This window comes from Labrus bergylta, chromosome 2, assembly GCF_963930695.1.
Source record: "Labrus bergylta chromosome 2, fLabBer1.1, whole genome shotgun sequence".
In the NCBI taxonomy this organism is placed as follows: Eukaryota; Metazoa; Chordata; class Actinopteri; order Labriformes; family Labridae; genus Labrus; species Labrus bergylta.
In genome coordinates, this window is record NC_089196.1 from 21,939,303 (window position 1) to 21,959,034 (window position 19,732).

Consider the following 19,732-nt stretch of genomic DNA (forward strand, 5'->3'; position numbering starts at 1 on the left):
ATTTCCCTGTGTGCATTATTCTTTATTCCCAAGTCTCGCCTTTTTTGTGTTCTATTTTATTTAGTAGTTTTTACCTATTGCCCTTGTCCTTGTATTGTTTTATTTCTTGTCTTGTTTTTTTGTGTTTCTTGTTATATTTTATATTTTTTCTCCTAGTGTTTCATTTCCTGCCTTTGTGTGTTTCCCTACACTGTGATTGTGTGGAACACCCTGATTGTCTTCACCTGTGTTATTGTCACATCTTCCTTGATTACCCCAGTGGCCCTTTCTGAAATGCCACAGGAGTGCAGACTTTTCAGTAGGGGGTTTCAGTAGACTGAACCTGCTGGTCATTCAGTGGGCATGTTTTGGATTTTTACAAGTGAAGAGTGGCGTTTAGAGTTGACTGCTCTCAGACAGACGAGAGGAGCGACCAGCATGAACACAGAAACACAATAAAGTTCACATTTGGAGTGTTTTTACTGAAATCTATGATCTGTTTAAATAAAGAGTGAAAGATCATCAGCGTTAGTAACGTTTGTCCTAATGATGATGACAGAAAGAGACCAGAGTCTGTGAGCATAAATAATTGAGTTTTGGTCCAAAAATATTTTTAATTTTATCTAAAATTCAATATTTCATATGTATTTATTATTTGTAAATGTTACATTAGTTGCGCGACAACAATGACGCCACTGTCAGCGGCAGATGAGTGAGCGAGTAGTGTCCGGAATGTTTTTTTTTAATTTTGCTGAGTGAGTGAACTATATAGTCCACTATATAACTCTCTATATAGTGAGTAGGGAGTAGAGAATGAGTATGTGATTTTCTGGTGACTTTTCTTTGGGGTTGTTTTTGACTTTTTATCAACTTGAAAAAAGTAAGCTTTTTTTTTTATTCCAACTTTTTTGTTTGTTTTAATAAATGCTTTTTCTTATTCTGCATTTGGGTCCTCTACCTCTTTTGAAATTTCCAACTGTGACATAATTTTACAGAAAAACTTTTCAGAAAACAAACAAATTGACCAAACATGGTTTGATAACTATCATGACAAAACCAGAAAAAAAAGTATTTGATGTACATTTCTTGTTTATAGTTTGACCTATGTGTCATCTGTTAAAATAGAGGTCGCAGAGTTTATGACCTATAGGCTACTGCAACCAGTCGGCAGACGTAGCTCTAAATGTTTTGGCTTCGCTTGAGGTTAGGTGTTTTGCTGTCCATACTTTATATAGTCTATAATGCAGCCCACATTATTGAAGGGGTCTAATCAACAAAAGATATTAAAATCTGTGCCGGAGCTTTGTGTATAGTTTTGAATTATTAGTTTACACTCCACTGTGTATTGCTTTGTGTAACAACAGTTCGATTTTGAAGAAGGGTCAAGGTCTGGAAAATTCATAGAAAATGCATCAAAGAAAAGAAACACTGAAACACCTTAACTTCACTTTAACTTCTCTGTTGCTCAGTTCCTCGTCTACTGGCCTTTTTTAAAATGTCTTTAAAGGGATGTGATATTCACAGGAACAACTCCTCCAACCCTGTTTAACCTTTAAATAGTGGTCAGCAACTTTGGTTTCAATTCTTTATTCTTCTTATTTTAAAAATAGAGCCTCAAATTCATCTGTATTTCTCTGTTCTTTTCCATCCTCGGCCTCCCTGAGAACTCTCGCATGACTGCACTGATACTTGATCAGTGACACCCCGCTGTGTGTCTCCTCGGTTTCCATCTCACTGCTTCTCTGACAGATTTTGGTCTTTAAATATGCATTAACTCTGTTCTTCTATTTCTATGAAAATGGATAATTTGACTGTTCACTGGTAATGTTGTCAGTAAACATCAGTATTGAAATGGTGTCCTCTTCAATGAGCATGAGGTCACATCAGTTGTACCTCTGAAGCAGATATTTCTGTGAGAATGATTGAGCTATAAATGCAGTCATGAAGTAGATCTCATTTTACATTTACTTTTTTAGCCTTTAGCTGTCACATATCCAGAGCATGATATAATAGGTGAGCCAAAAGGGGTCAGTGTGGTGCACAGGGACGGCTCGGCACAAACTATGGGTGATACAGTATGTGATGCTGTGGTCTCCTTCATTGGGATTTGTTGCGGAAATGTCTTAAATAAAGTGAAAAAAAAAGGGCTCACAAGAAAAAAGACTAAAAAAAAAGTTATTTCAACAGCGGCCCTTTCATTTTAAATAGTAAATTAACAACTGCACCTGGCTTTGTTACCTTCAGGGTAAAAGCTTTGTTGCGAAAGATTATCATCTTCATGGTGGCCGTTTTCTGACTTCTTTGACTAAACCAATCTGAACCAACCTGAGGGGCTGTAGGATGATTGATTAGAATCACTGGAAGTCAGAAAAGACATACGTCTGTGACACAATGTAAAGTTTCACCTTACCTTCATTTAACTTATTCCCCCTCCCCCCACCCACCATTTTTTTCTGTGAAGCCAAAAAAACGCTAATAGAAGCAGTATACTCTTAGCCAGGTGTTTTTAGCTGTATGCTAATAAAAGCATGCTATCAATCTTACAGACTGCATGTTAAAAGATGTATTTATATCACTAAGATCCAACAGAGAGGTAGCTGGTAGCTTAAGGGAAAGATAAAATGAGTTTTTTTTCTAGAAATGCACAGCCAATAGGCAATCTTACATTTGTCGTACATTACTTGACAGGTAAAGCGGGTGGCTTACCATGGACAAACGGTTCAAATCTCCCAAAGACAACCACACTAGCACATACAGTGCATTTCATGGCTAATCTTTAGTTTGAGAAAACAATAACCAAAAACTGAACAAAAGTTTGAAAAGTTAAAAACCATTTGATATGAGGCGAGTTGGTCCCTCCCCTCTGCCTTTTGTTCACATCATCAACATGTGATCCTGCTCCATGGTGACCTCCGTGTCTGTAATAGATACAGTACACCGTGTAATGTTATTCTTAAAGTGAGAGCTTGTAGCAGCTCAGTGGGCAGTTTAATGTTTCAATAACAGTATTTTGAATGCGGTAATGGGAAAGAAGCACTCTTTTGAACTTTTTGCATTAGTTCAATTCAATGTCCCAGAAAATCATCAAAAAGAAAAAGTAGACCCAGTTCTACAAGGATGACACTGCTGTTGTACAAAGACATTAGATAACTTGGCACCCTGAGCAAAGGGCCGTTTGAACATAATGAACCCTGATATTCTCACTTTCTCACTGCCAGCACACAGAATGACATAATGTGCACTCCCAGAGACAAAGAGCTTCTTTTCTTTCTAACCTGCTCAACTATAAAAGCTGCAAGACGTTCCAATCTGACAAAAATATTGGCAAACTTAGAACTGGAATAGAGAGGGTTAATATTCCTGGGTAACAATGAATCTTATTTGCAAAAAGAACTGCAACAGAAAGATGAATGTTGCGCATTGTTGTGTAATAAAATATCAGTAGTTGCTGATATATAGTTGCTTTCTCATAACTCCTGAACAGAACAGTGAGTCAGCTGCAGACTTTAAAAGAATCACCATGCAAGAGACCTTCAAATATCTGAAACCCTGGAGGAAGAACATAGCGTACAGTGTCAAGTGTAGCGTGGCTAAAGATTATGAAAATGCACAATGATAGTCAGTGTGTGGCCTTGTGTAAATGTGTTGCTCTCTGTGGATAAAATTCCAAAGCTGTGAGAAACGTCACAATGAGTTTACTTGTCGGATTAAATTGTTATCTGTGTTTGAAGGTTTTGCAATGCTCTTAAGAAGGATTGGGTTAGGTGTTAATCTCTGAACAGCTGAAAATACAGTATTTTCCATAAAAACACATATGTTTTGGAAAAAAACAGACAGGGACTGTGATTATAAAGATCTTTTATAAGATATAAGGCTACCCAAGCCGTTTCAGTTTTGTTAGGGTGATGGGAGTGAGACATTTAAATGTGACTGTTTAAATGTGAATTCAAATTATGTTTTCTAGGGGCCAGTATATTTCAATTTGTACAACTGCAAGGCTTACTCAATCTTTAATAAAGGTGTGGCTGTAGATAAGTCTTGAAAGGACACATTTTCAGTCACTCAGTCCCTCCCATTCTCCAAACATACAAGAGTGACCTTAAAGCCAAACCTATACTAACACACCTAGTATTTATGAAAACATAAAACCACACCTTTCTCTGATCAACCATCACCACTTTTATACCAGCCACAAACAAAAATCCTCGTCCACATTAGGCGTTCTCAGATAATGAAATTTAAGTCCTGGTGACCTATATGGGCTTTTTATACTTATACAGTTTGCATTATCAAAAGTACCACTGAAAGTTGAAGGCCAATCAGCAGTTGTGTCAAGATAATGTCTAATGTAACAACAAGATTGGAGAATCCACGGCCGGAGCAGTTGCTTGTTGGGATTCAGACTTCAGCATCAGTCCCTTTGTCCGCATTTTATTTCACTTTGCGGTTATTTTAAGATTGAGGTTGCTGTTGCCTCATTGTCTTCTATGGTTCACCAATAACCAAAATCAAATTAGCCAATCACTTTATGTTATTTCAGCCATGATTAGTATTGTGATGAGAGAGTAACCTATCTGAAGTGGGACCCTCTAAAAACTACAGTTGAGTCTTTACAGCGCAAAGAAAAAAGAACATTGTCCTCAAATCGCTTGTAGGACTATAAAAACATCCTACAGTCTGCAAACCCTACTGGCCATTGTCTCTTTTCATGTTCTGTTTGCTTATTCCTGATCTCTGCATGCTTTTGGCTGTTTATCATGTAAACATTGTTAAACCTACTTTGTCTTCATATTCTTTTATTGTCTCATTCACACTTCATCAGTGGACGAATCCTGCTGACCAGCTGCAACCATTAATGCTGAAAAATGAAGCCAATGCATTAGTGCAATTTTTTTTTAAATGCAGTTCTTCATGTGTCCACTTGAGGCAGGCTGCAAAAGCAAAAGAAGCCCCTTAGGTCACATATTACCATGCCCATCCAAAAATAAACATATGTACAGCCTGTGAAAACAAACAATTTGGTCTAGTACAGATCATGTCTTTATTGGTACACATTTTGTGATGAGTGATTTTTTTTTTTTTAGGGTTAACAGTTAAACATAAGTTTGCATGATTAGGGATACGGTTCAGTTGATGGACAGGCGAGCTTGTTGAAGCTGGAATGAAAATGTCCATGCTTTTTTGCAAATATTGCATGCAAAAACACTTGCCTTAGATGGTACACATTTGACCTGTTAAGTGTCAGTTTGTTGTCAGTGTAATGTGAGCATGTTAGCATGGTTATCTTAGCATTTAGCCCATACAGCCTTGAGGAGCAACTTGCACGGCTTAAGTATTAGTTTTGTTATGAGCAAATAAATGTATCATCATCTAAAATGATCCATCGAAATTGTTTAACCTTCATCAAGTGTAACCCTATGCACCTTGTGTTATCCTCTAACTTCAGTCTGATAATACAGTCATGTTTGAGTGTCTAAATATAACCGAACTCCATTTGTTAAAAGCCCTGGAAAGAGTTGGTAAATACACATTTTTTTTCATTAAATTTGGTTTCACTATTAACCTTTTAACTTAAATGTATTTTCATTTTCCTCATTCAAAACTTTTGCGAACTGAATGTTGAGATAAACTGAGGCTCCTCTCTCTCTAGGCTAGCTGTTTTTCATGCACCTAAATGTCAGCTAGCTTGAGGCAGAGCTCGGTCTCTGACGTACCGGTGCTGTCTCTCATTGTTAGCCTTTACAGTGAGCGCTCCATGACGATGCACATCAAAGAGCACAATGCTGGAGTGATTAACTCGCTCAAACTGTACTCTTCACTCAGCTTTTTGTTCCCATGGGGTTGTGTAAAGAATCTAGTTGCTGGACAAACGAGGGAGTTTGTGATAGGTCTGTTAAGGGCAGTTGGAAGCAGGAATAATTTAGTAAAAGGACACAATAGTATTTATGCTGGAAATATACATTGAATATTTTGTATAAAACAGGCTTCAATTACTCAATTACTAAATTACTATTTACCTCAATTTGAAAAATAATGTTTATGTAGGCTAATCCAATTCCACAAAATGTGATACTGATTCAAGCTGTGAAATGAATGTCCTCAGTGTTTTCTGTGCTCACTGCACGCAAAGAGCTGAAAAGCAAACAAAACGTGCTGAATTAAAACACACCAGGCTTTGGCTGTTCTTTCTTACCGTAAAAGCCTTACTTAAGTGTGCGTGCATACCTGTACCTTTTTTCCTTGGGAAAAAATTCACAATGAAACTTTAGCAATACCTATTGCATTCAAGGACATGGGGCTTGAGCCAAACTCAGCGTGCACTTGTGAAAAACAGCCAGGTTCACTGTTTGGATAAGCACTCTTTCATGGGGCTAACACATGCAGACAGTTTCATTCCCATACACACTGAGATAAAATGTGTCTTGGGCTCCTCAGCATGAACAACCCGTTTACTCCCATAACAAAGGCCAATCCTGCCTATTATCCTCAAATCCATGGGTTGTCTTTCTATGAGTATGATCAGGAACCTGAGGCAAAAATGAGGCACTTTCTACATACTGTGTGCATTTTTCGCATTTTTACAACAACATAGCCTCAGGTATGTTGTGTGGTTATTTGATTGAATTTTGTTTTTGTTTTACTTTGGCACTCTGCAAGACAGGAACACAGGATATTAGAGTTAGACCCATCTCAAGGCCCTCATCATGTCAGTTTGAGATGTTGCCTTAGTGCTACATATTCCAAGAAAAGTTGCAAGGTAGGCTGGTTGGTAGGCTTTGACCTTTTGGTGCCATAGCTACTTGACTTGTAGTGGCTTTTGCTGTGAAGCGGTCCCTCACAGTTATATGTGATATATTTTACATACCACGTCTAAACAGGCATGGATACGCATAATAAGCACGAGGATGTAAATTTGAATGTGATCAAGAGCATCGAAATTGATCTCAGATCCAGTAGAACACAATGTAATGCAGCAGAGAGACATGTTGCAGTGTGAGGCAGGAGCACAGCCATGATATCAGACACTTAACACACACAGCTGAACTGTCAGACTGTCAGTCTATTTATATGCAGTTACAGTGGACCCACCTTTGATTTATGCAGTGTGAACTTTTAAAGGCTGTGAAACATTTGACTTTTTAAAGATTTGAAGGGAAACCTCACCTATCACACGGACAGTGGTAACAATCATAGCTTTTCTTCTTCCCTTAAAAGGCCTAGCTGGCCCTTTGTCTTGTCAAGATGTAACAATTGTAAAAGGCTTGAAAACAAACAAACTAAAAAGTGAGGTGCAATCCTCTGTACGTGCGAAGAACTGTTGTCTTATCTAATTGACATTGCACACAGCTTTAGCATTGTTCACAGCTGAACAGTAACATATACCTGCATCCTTGTATTTTTTTTACACTCTCACCACTCTGAAAGGTGATCAGTCATTACAGGTTTTGAATATTGAGGAGCTTTTTTGGAGGGAGTGATGGGGGGGGGGGGGGGGGGGCTGCACAGTAGAGAGAGATGCTCTTACCTTCTGTTGACTCAGTCAAAGCTGGAAAGATACGTGACGCACTGACACTCGACTCCTCGCTCTCTGCAAAGAGCCCGGACTAAATAAAGACGAAACTGTTTTAGTGAGTGAGGTGCCGCTAAACCCTTTCAACCTGTTCAAGTGCATGTGCACACCTACTTATCATTTACTTGCTAAGACAGTTTACCCATCAACTACCTTATCTCGCCAAACTTCTCCATCTTTCTTTGCCAAAGAATGCACTCTTAAGCATCCTTAAAGACTTGTTAGCATTCATCTGATGCATCTACCAAGAATAGCCACTCTGTTCTCTCTGGTCAATCAGAGGGCCCCCCTGAAAAAACGCATCGGCCCCCTGAGCGCCAACACTTCTGTCTTTGCTGCTCCTCCGGCGTCTGCAGGACTCGGGTGTGATTCCAGGCACGGGGATACCTAGAAACCGAGCCTTGTGGTCGTTGCCAGTTTCCATGGTTCCCCCCTGTCAAAGAGAGGTTCTTTCTGGACCCGGTGTGTTTGTGAAGTCCCCGTGAAAAGATGGCTCTGTGTCCTGAGCAGAATTCCTCTGCGACTTGGGCTGAGTTGAGGTTGTGGAGCACAGCGGATGGAAGTGAAACACAGAAGTGGCATGTTTGGGTCCTGGCTCTGTGCCACGCATCAGTTAGGAGCTCAGGGGGGACTGGGTCAAAGAGGGGTTTCACAGGGGGGAAGTAAACATGCCTGTGTGTACTCGTTTTCACTAGCAAACATACACCCAACTGAAAAGATACAAACAAGAGGAAATATAAACACTTTCAACATTTTGAATATAATTCACTGAAGCATCAATCCCAAACAAACTTTTTTAACATCATCACAAACAAACGTCTTCAAATATAGACATTTGCCTTTTAAAGGTGTATTATTTGCAGTGTGATTTGCTTTATTTACATTATTTTGCACGGTAGTTTACATATGAGTCATCTTTGGAAATTCCTGCCGGCACTCCCTCTACTCTCTCATTTTTTCACAGGTTAAGGAGTGTGTACACATATAATAGGAAGCTTCTGTGTTACCTGAAACACTCACCATGACTCAGCGGATACAGAGGATGAAAAACCATCCTTAGAGAGATAACACACATAACATAGTAATTGGATTTGCCGTTATATGCCAAAATGGTTCAAAGGAAACCTGATAAGCCACAACATACCTGAGGTGTCTCTCCTGATCCCAACCATGTGTAAAAACACTGGTGTGAAGAATTTCATTCCTAGTTTCAATGTTATTTCAGAAGTTATAGTACAACAGACACCAATGTTCCGCCCTTTCTCACTTGCAACATGTGATCGACCTTTTTAATTTGAATAGCAGCAGACTACAAAAGCCCAATTGTCTTGGAACTATTCAGAATGTCCAAAAGAAAGTCATCTAATTTCGGACAACCAGTACCGCCAGCCAATCCAGTTAGATTTGTGCAGAAACTCCTCTTATTGTGCACAGATTTTGTCACTAGACAAAGGTAAAGACGGCTCACACCTTCTAGTTTTACACATAACTATTTTCCTGATGTTCTTGATGATCAACTCTAATATTTGAAAGACTTCCTTGAGGCCCTTGTTTAACTACAGTATTAGTTAAATATGTCCTGCAGAACAAGTACAAGTCGTCCTTTAATACCAGGCGAGACAGTATGTTTGTTGTGGTATACTAATGTAGAACACATAGCCTGACATGTTAGTCAAACTCTGACAAGTATGCACGCCACTGATGGCAGAACTACACACAGCTTATTTAATAACGATAATAATGCATTTTATTTATAAAGCTCTTTAAAGTTACTGAAAGACACCGTACCTAGTCAAAAGTTTAAACATGAAAACGACAGAGTAAAGGAACAAGAAAATCTTGTGTTAAAAGAAAAAGCTTAAATCGTCAACAGCATAGCAACTGTTGGTGATTCAGTGTTTTGCTGAAGGACACGTCAGAAGGACAGTCGTTGGCCTGAGGCTGAACTTTCCTGTTGAAGGACATGCAGTGTGATGGTTCATGCGCTTCCCTGCAGCATCAGAGGAGTCATCAAGAAGAGATTTGATCTGAAAGGCTCAAAGAGCAAAAAGTGTGATGATTGTGACATCTTGTCACTGACTTTCAGACTTTCTACCCTCTCCTTTGATACAGGAGGGCTGCTGTCTGGGCAGCTGCTGTCCACAGTACTTTTACACTCTATATACTAAGATTATTTTCCGTTTGACTATTTCAACTTTTTCCACAAAGAACACATTTCTTGCTGATCGTATGGTGCTTAAGATTCCCTCACACGTTCAGAATACTGGCTCGTGTACGTCAATTGTTATTATCTTAATACCACTATGCGTACAATAATTCCCTCAAGGATAACATAATCCTAAAACAGGCACGGGAAAATGTTGTGAATTTTCACCACATTGTTTAAAACGGGCTGACTCCAGTCGTGCTGTCAGCTGAACGCCTGACTTTGCACTCACTCAACGGCTCTATTTCCACTGTGGCTTCTGAAGAAACACCTGGGCCTCCCCACATGGCGGCAGATTGAGGAACCACCACACACCCACTCAGGGTTGGAGGCTCCGCTCTGTGGGGCCAAACATAACAATAACCCTCGAGCTGGTCAGGGCTCATACGCTGCTCTGCTTTCCATTAATTTGCAAAGTAGAAGCCAAGGTTTTCCATGGTCACAGCCAATAAAACTTTTGTCCAGAACAAAACTACACTCTGTGAATCTACAAAGGGTGATTGAGTGCAAGGTGGACATTAACAAAGCACAGGGGTGTTCAAGCTGTGAAAAAACTTCACTAAATAACATTGAATGACAATTTTTTTGGTTGCAACACTTGTATAAACACATTATGTGTTATTAATTGTAGCCAATTGCTATACATAAGATGTATTCTAATAAATAAATAAATACAACTGGAAACAAAGATAAGAATATAGAAGATTGATGCCTGTGTTAGGTAAAATTCAGTTATATAATATGACAGTGATGTACAGAAAAATGGTTCAGACTTAAAGAACTATTGGAATATTCGTTTTAAACAATCTCTCACTCTGAGCAGACATACACATTGAGTTCAACAAACATGACCTGTTTCATGTTCACATTTTTAAAACACTTTTTATCTGGGTTTTGTCTTATTTTTGTTTGGCACTTTCTAGCTAAATTGTGCGATCAGTGATCCATGTGACTAGAAACCAAAGAGCAATTCGAAGTATTCTTCCTCCCCCTGCTGGACATTTGGTGGCACTGCTTTACAGGCAATTGTCACCAAATGCGGTCCTCTATTTGTTATCACTAAAAATTTCCACTGGGTTACTTTAGAGAACAACATTCAGTTATTTAAGGATTACAGACAGTCTAAAGGCCACTCCCTTGTTTAGAGTGGAAACTGTATTGTTTAATATTACACCAACATTAAAGCCAACATCAACAAATGTTTTCATGTTGTGTCTCATCTTTTAATCAAAATTTAGAAAGCTGAATATTAAAAGTGTTTTAAACCAGGTAATTTTGTTGAATTTGTTCTACACCCTCAACAGGTTGATTGCAGCAGTTGACTTTGAATCTGAACTGGTAAAAAAACAGTTGATACAGGATCAGATAATTCAAAAACATTCAGTGATAGTGATTACAATTTGAGAAATATCCTGATTGATTCATTAGTTTTTCAATTAGAAATATATTTTCTGAAAATCCACAAGGTGTTTAGAGAAGCAACTGAAAGAAGAAGTCCAGCATAGTGTGACTCTAGTGGAAGAAAACAAAGGCACTCCCTGATCTGACAGAATGACCTCATGACCAAAGAAACAAGAATAATCTGTGGCTGTAGTCTCGTAACCACTACAGTTTCACTCTTTGCTTTGAAGTGAGCTTAACTGAAATGTATCTTTTTATTTATTTCATTTCAAATGTAAAACTAGAAATTCTAATGGTAATAGAATTTAGTTTGTTTCTAATATGTTGGTCCCCTTTTCTCCTGTTGTACTGTCTTAATGTTTCACTGTAGTGGAGGTGTTTGTTCTGGTTGTCTCGCTCTCCATGTTTTTGGTATGATAGGTTCATTAATTGCTTCCGGATGTTTTGACATTTACTGTCAAACCATTTGTCTTTATTGTTAATTTTTGGGGATTTTCTATTTGAGGTGAGATAATGAAGCTGTAAGGTCGAATATGTCATTTAGGTGTTCTACTGCCCTGTTTACACTTTCATTGTTAGGATGAAAGTTATTTTCCAGAAACTTGTCTAACTGCAATTGGACTTGTTGCCTAATAGCGTTTTGGTAAGTTTCTGCACAGTCTTCCTTCCATTTATAGTGGTTTTTGATACCATGGCCTGGCCTGGGATGCAGGAGAATGGGTAGCAAGATGTCCTCTGGGTGCTGTAGGGTATCCTCTGGGTGGGTCGGGGTGTCTCCTAGAGCTGGTCCTCTGGGTGTAGCAGGGTTGCCTCTGGGTGCCGCAGGTCCCCTAGGTTGGCTCAATGTCTATCTTTTCTCAGAAAGATAGGAAACTGTGTACAAGAGTGGCTGATAAGTGATCCTCATTTACCAGCTGTACCATTGGGGTTCCTCAACGGTCCATCCTTGGACCAATTTTATTTTGTGTAAATATAAATGATCTCCCTCAAGTTTGCCCAGATTTTAATATGCAAATGTCTGCTGATGACACAGTGAGCATCACATATGCAAAGTCTAGAGAACAAGCTGGAGGCAAACTGACAGCTGCATGAGTAGGGTTTCAGATTGGCTCAATAACTCCTGCTTAACTCTTGATTTAAACAAAACAGTCTGCATGTATTTGACAGCACAACAAACAATTCAGTTAATCCTGACATTTTGATCAGTGGTGAAGTCATCACATCTGTGACTCATGTTAAATATAAGGGCATTATACATGACACAAATCTGTCAAAAAAAGTAAAGAGAGTCATCAAACATGTTCAGTTTAATGTGAAAACTTTTAAGAGCATCAGGTGCCAGTTATCCTCATCACCTGCAAAGCTCTTTGTATGTACTAATAATTGTCTTATTGCATCATAACCTGGTCTCAGGAAAGTGTCACTGCACTTAAGCCTGTGTACTCACTCAAAAACAAATCTAAAAGTACAAGATAAAAAGCCAGGGGGTATCATCACTGTAACATCCTGAAGAAATATAATTTTCTTAACTTCGATAACTTCCTTTTTTTTCTCTGATGCCTGCCTGATGTCAAAATTATTTAACAATCTTGCATCCCCGCCTTCTTGCTATTGTAATCATTAATGAATGCCTTGTATTTATTGTTTACTCTGGTGCAATTATGTTTAATTGTATGCTGTGCATTATGTTTGATAAATGTAAACGTTTACATTTTCTATTTAAACTATCTCTGTATAAGAACTGTGAAATTGTAGGTGATTCAGGGTTAGCACATTTAGATGGTAATTTAGAAGTGCTTAAACTGGCTTGCGATCACACATTTATATTGTGTATCCAATCTTGTTATTGAAATAGGAATGATTAATATTAAAAGTGATAAATAGTCATGGTTCAGTTAGTGTCTTTTCTGTGTTTAAGATGTTCAGACCTTTTCTGAGAATGAGAAGAACATCAATTTTTCCAGCCATTGTGAGACCAACAGGCTCATTCATCTTCAGACAGGTTATCGTCTTTGCTTACAGGAGGCGTGAAATTATTTCATTTTGAACCGGAATAACATGGCAGGATAGCAGAATAATGTGGACCTTCTTCGTGAGAGCCATTGGGTTTCTCAGTGCCACACCACACTGATTGCTCTGTGAAATAACTCTTTACTGTAGAGAGACAGCATCTGAGGGGACAGATAGGTTGGTTCGAGAAGTGGTTTATCCATACGTCTCCATTTTGGATCGGTAGGTCCTCGTGTTGTCGTTGTTTGTTTAGAATTTTCCAATTTTCCCATAATTTTGTTTGAATGGATTCCTCACACATGATAAGCATTGTGTCATTATGAAAAGCTCTTAAGACTCTCATGTGGAAAAATATCTATCAAAAGTTAGCCCATCAAGTTCAGGTCACCCCTTTAATGTGAGGATATTAAAATGTATAACTTACCCTGAAGATGTCAGTTTGTTTTTCAATTAACTTTTAAATGTAAAGGAAGGAAGAGCGTTGGCATTCACTGTACTTTAAGAAGACTGAATCTGGAATTGAGAGACAAAAATGCCTTTAAACTTTGGCTTGACTACTTATAAAGGACTGTGACCTGACTAGTTTTTCCAACACTTCATGGAAAAACACAAGATAATTTACTCGGAAAAAGTCAATTGTTAAGGAGGTTGTTAAGAGGGGTTAATAATTGACTGTTTGGGAACAACCACACACAAAGCATAGGGATGGTTGACTGACACATTTACATTGAATGCATCATTGTGGTGAATTCTCCTTATTTTTTAAACAGGTCATGTACTGTCAGATGATTAAAGTCCATGTGAGCTTCTGAGCATACTCGAGAAACACTGTGACATGTTGTTGGGAAGCCTTGAAAGAGCTAAGTTGTGTGGACATGCATGGAGTTAAGAGTTTTAAATCCTTTTTTTTTTTTTTTTTTTTTTTTTTTAAATTATCCAGCAACAGTCTCATTTATTTAAATACATATACAATCTAAATATAACTGCATAGGATCAGCACAATTAAACAAGACACATAACCTGAATATCTGCAATTCACATGAACGGTGCCTCAGGCTTATGCGTTTGTATTTCCGGGGTACCAGAACAGAGATGTTAATAATTACAAGATAGTAATCCGTCTATTCGTAACAGCACAGAAACTCGTCAACACTAATTTATATTGACACCTTTACATGTACATCAACGAATGAATATATAGTTATATTAAAATCCTAAAAAAATATATATATAGTTATTAGCATCACAGCCACTAAGCTTGTAGGAGGATTAACAAATAACCAACAAACTAGGAAGTGCCAAAACGGAAGTACATACGTCGTTCCCTCTTGACTCATCGCTTTCCTTCTCTTGGCGTATCAGGCGACACTGGCGTTTGGAGGACGGTCAGGTAGTCTGATGAGGTTCTGCACAGCGGCATCGATCAACCGGGATCAATGATTTTAATTCACAGCATTAACACGGGTCAGGTTATTTGAGGGGTGATCACTCGCTGTGGTTTTTAGCTTCCTTGTGTTCCACGTTGTAAACATCAGGTGAAGCTACTACATGTCATGTGTTCGCTAGCTGACGTTTATAAAGCTTTGTTGCTAAATTTACGTCAACAATCTTTTCATGGTGTTTTAACTCTGGGTGTTCGACTCGCTTACTGAACTTGGTTTGATAAACAGGTGACCCCCTCCCCTCCCCTCCCCTGCACACATTAGAAAGAAGAAAAAGATGCATTTTTCAATACATAGCTACCTAGCTCATCCAGGTGAAGATAGTAGGTTTTAACCATGCACTGTAAATATTAACAGAGGGTTATGGGATCTGTCTATCTGTCTAATGTGAGTGGAGTACAGGTAGTTCAGATCAAGCCTTGATTATCAATGTGTGTCTGGCTGCGTTGTTGTGAAAATGCCCTCTGGAGGAGTCCCTGCGGAAATGTATCCACAACTACAGATGAGTAAAAAAAAAAAAAATCAACAAGGAGGGCTGATTGAAAAGGGATGAGCCAAAATACTAATTTTTAAACATTAACAAAGTCAGGAGTTGTATATTTAATTTAACACTAAGGGTGCCTAAAAGGTGTTGAAGACATGGTGTCACACTGTAGACCAGGGGATGGGCAACTTTGGTTAAAGCGAGGGCCACATTCATTTAATTCTGACTGCCAGAGGGGCCAAATTGTGGGATACAAAAACGATTACAGTCGATTATGTATCACATTTAACTCAACATATACCAGTGATCAAATATTATTATGGACATATTTATGGGTTTTATGATTTCATGGCAGATTTTGATATATAAAAATTGACCTGAGGGCCACACTGAGGGTTGACGAGGGCTGCATGTGGCCCCCGGGGGCCGCCAGTTGCCCACCCCTGCTGTAGACTGTGCTCTGGGTGTGTTTAGGATCTTTTTTTAACGTTGACCTGTTATGCCATGCAGTGTATTACTACATAACAACTGATGTTTATCTGTTACTAACATTGCGTGTCCTTTGCTCTTTGTAGGTGAGTCAGACATATTGAACCAGAGCATGTAAGAGCCTCTTGAATACAACATTTTAGAGAATGAAGAGAAGTATTGCTTTTGCAAAACTGGTATCTTAAATAACATGTGTCCTTATGAATATATTTTCTGTTTGAAGGTCAGGGTTAAAATGCAATACATCCCTACCTGTGGCGATGGGTTTCATGTTGGTGGGCCTCCCGTACTCCATTTCTCTAGCCGCTCAGTGGCTTTATGGCTGGCCTAACAAACCTGGATATAAGAAGTACATGGAAGCTCTGAAACCAAGGTGACATGTAAAAGCACTGCTGGGTTTTTTTTTGTCACCCAAAATATTGTTTTTTTTTTAATCATAGAGAAGTAAATTATGAATCCATTTAAACTGGTTTGTTCTTTTACTCAGGCGAATATACTGTTTGACCAGAGCTGTGCTGGAAACCTTAAAGTATCTGCAGTATGGGAGACTTTACTTCCAGTGGAAGTCGTGGTACAAGAATGACAAAAACCGTGAACATTATGAAAAGGTATGTTAGGAAAAGTTGCAAAGAAAATGTGTTGGATTCATCGATGTGTTTTTTAAGTGTCTTTGAACAGTAGTGACATACATTTCACCCAATATAAAAGATTAGACTGATATGTTTGTCTCAGTTTTCACCACTATGTTGTCCCTAGAATATGTTTGCAGTGGACAACCAAAAATGTGTCAAAGTTTTGAAGTGTCTTGACTTGACTTAATAGGGCATCACATTTGGCCGCCGAGGCAACAAGCTTGACTTGTACCACCCTCCAAACGTGGACAGATCTAAAGATGTCCCATCACCACTGGTGGTTTTCATCTACGGGGGGGCATGGGGCTCCGGAGACCGATCCATTTACTGTTTGCTGGCCCGGCAGATGGCTGAAGAACTGAGTGCTACAGTCATTTGTCCTGATTACTTCACCTATCCAAAGGTAAGTAGTGTTATTGGCATGACATTGGCATACGATTATGTTCATTGCAATATATGTTTAGTGTGAATGACTGCACTATGTCCAATTTGCAAATATCTTTGAGCTACTACTGTACGTAAGGACTTTACTACAGTAACCTAAACAACGGATGAGAACTATACTTTTAAATGAAAGTTATATCTGATTGGACTGCTGGTTTCCTGTTTTCCAGGCAAACGTTTTAGGGATGGTTCAAGATATTGCTGACTGCTTGATTTGGGCTCGAGAGAGTGGAGCAAAGTTCAACTTTGACAAAGTAAGACATATCTTCAAGTGTGCTTTGGACATTGACGACATTTGTTGGATCATAATTGTATTATTAATGATTTAAGGAAAGGCAAACATATAAGTTGGTCATTAAATCATTGAAAAGTGGTAAGCAGCTCAAATGTTACTTAGTCCAATCCAATTGACCACAATCCTTTTCGTGCATGACATTTTGGAGCATGGAGGATGGGATCCGTTTATCTGATAACCCTCATTCTGAGAAAAAAATTTGACCTATTTCACTTTCAGAAGCACTGATCCTAACTGACCAATCTGCTCGATTTTATCACATCTAACTACTGTTGTTTTGTTAGGAAACACATCTTTACTTTTGCCATCATTCCGCGCTCGTTAAAAATTAACATCATGTTCAGAGATATCAGAGACGATGTTTCTAATCATGTTGTCCTCTTTTTCTCTTTAATAGGACAATATAGTGTTAATTGGTCATTCAGCGGGTGCACATTTGTGTGCACTGACCACGTTGTTTCTCATTGATGCAAGAGAAGAGCTTTTCATAGAGGTCAGCATTCAAAGGGACATCATACTGGCAATAAGAGGAGTTATTGGTAAGAATCCCTCTGTCACAGTTAGAGCTGTGTTTTAAAGTGTGGAAAAATCTTCTTTCATCGATGTATAAAAGCCAAAATGATAATTTAGTGGCTTTTGAATTGCTGTTCAAGTGATTCTTCCTGTGACTTTTAGATGAAATGTTTTACAATAGGCAATGCTTCAGTAAGCCGCCTCCTTCATATTTTGGTTAAAGTGACCCCCCCCTTAATTCTTGTTCAGGTCTGAGCGGTGTGTACAACATAATGGACCATTATGAGCACGAGCAGAAGCGGGCAGTCGAATACGTCTCCACCATGCACAAAGCCATGAACGGAGTGGAGAACTTCCCGTATTATTCACCAACACACATACTGGAGAAGTTCAGCCAGGACAAACTGAGCAGGTGAGGCACAGATGAAGATTTTCTTGATTCCCAAAATGTTCTTTTTACACCGTTTCCAGAGTCTGGATAGAAGAAAAAACAAGCATTAAATGTAAATGTAAAAACAAAATAAGATCAATTATAAAAACAAAGTGAAGAAAATAATCTCCATGTACAAATTGTATTTATTTAAATTAGGAATAAGATTAGTATTGTTGAGGAAAATGGCACAAAATATTTTACAGCACATGATCTGGAGCATTTTGATAAAATCACTGTAAATACTGCAGAATATTTTGCACCGTGACATTTGCACAGAATAATTGCATAACATGAAAAAAGAAGACTTGAGGCAAAGTGATATTTAATTTAACAACACTGATGATATTCATGGCGTCTGTTATGTCCGGCAGAGTCCCTCCATTCGCTTTGCTACACGGGACCAGTGACATTATCGTTCCAGTTGAATCTTCCATGAAGTTCTCTGAGCTCCTCACCTCACTGTCCATAAAGGTGTCGCTCTTCCTGCTGCCCAAAGTTGACCACACTGAGATTGTCACCGACCTGATGGCATCTGACAGGCACTTCTACCATCCCATCTACAGCTGTATCAAACAGGAGTACAAAAGACTTTTGGGAACCTACTGATTTAAGATGTAAATCAAAGAACTATCATCCATTCAACACTTCTGTCTGCTGATTGCGCAAGGATATGTTTACGTAACTATCTGCTCTAATACCTCAAAATGAAACCGATTACGCCTTGATTTAAACATGGTTCCTTTAACTTGTGATTCCATATTTTGGATTTATATTGCTGTGTGATTATAATGAAGTCAATTCAGGAGCTGTATCTGAATAATGCTGAATCTATTTTATGGGTGGGGGGATTCTAAATGGACTAAAATAATAATACTTGATAATGTTGTTCTAATATTTAAGTAGAGAGATGTTACCCAGAGTAAAGTGAAGAGAAATAAGTACAGCTGAAGTGAACCCAGCTGAGAACCAATGACAGTATTATGAACAACATGTGAAGCATTCTTTCATGTAATGTTGAAATGGGAGTTCAGGTAGCAGACCTGAATCTCTGTTCCTGGACCAACTATGATCTACTGATTAATTATTAACCTGTAAAATGTTTCCAAATCAAAGTTTTCCTGCTTCATTGTATTATCTTGAATAACTATGTATTGATCTCAGATACATTAAACCTGACTGGACAAATGTATTCTTCTTTGGTCTTTATTAACTGATTTTAGTCACGCATGGTGAGTATACAAGTCCTCTTTGACAAGATGTGACCTCACAAAGACAAATCCTGTTTATCGTAAATAGAACAAATGTATGCGTTAAAGATAGAAGCAGGATGATGATGATGAAACATGATGTTCAAATTATTTATACCAATTTAATCTGGCGTTTTTTTTTCAGCCATGTCATTTTTTAATTGTAAATTAAGTGTGTATACAGTGTGCATCGCAGACCTGGCAAAAAATATGAAATTGCTATATTTATAATCTTCTTTAGAGGTGGCGATGTGTTGGTGGTGAGATTCATAAAAAATCATCTAAAATTACTGTTCAAGTAGATTAAGCCATATACATATTTATCTACTTCTAGGCCTTTATAAATTGTCAAACCACCTCTTAGGAATTGTGTAAAAATTAAGGGGGACAGAGGAGAGCAACATTTTATATGTTTGTTTCCTTTAAAATAAACATTACCCTCTCCTTTCTTCTTTTGCAATACCCTCCCTTAATGTGTAATAACACGATAGGCTATGCTTGTGGATCATTTGTGACAGTATAGCCCATATAGTTTTTAAATAATACGTGTCTTCACAAACTATAAACTCAAAAGAAAATGCACATTT

The 19,732-nt window shown here is 38.3% G+C and overlaps 1 protein-coding gene across 4 annotated transcripts; it reads left to right on the forward strand.

The window, feature by feature from the left end:
- Nucleotides 1–14,499: 14,499 nt before the first annotated feature.
- On the forward strand, nt 14,500–19,087 carry si:dkey-193c22.1 (uncharacterized protein LOC567837 homolog). 4 transcript variants are annotated; one of them, XM_020643865.3, is made up of 9 exons: nt 14,500–14,556; nt 15,668–15,695; nt 15,805–15,954; nt 16,069–16,189; nt 16,404–16,616; nt 16,828–16,911; nt 17,350–17,491; nt 17,715–17,877; nt 18,270–19,087. In XM_020643865.3, coding segments are annotated over exons 2-9 (1,110 nt in total). In that variant the 5' UTR covers nt 14,500–14,556; nt 15,668–15,693; the 3' UTR covers nt 18,505–19,087. The 4 variants fall into 4 exon arrangements, with proteins under 4 accessions (XP_020499521.2, XP_020499520.2, XP_020499519.2 ...); XM_020643864.3 differs by having other exon boundaries at nt 14,507–14,836; XM_020643863.3 differs by having other exon boundaries at nt 14,507–14,701.
- The last annotated feature ends 645 nt before the right edge of the window (nt 19,088–19,732 follow it).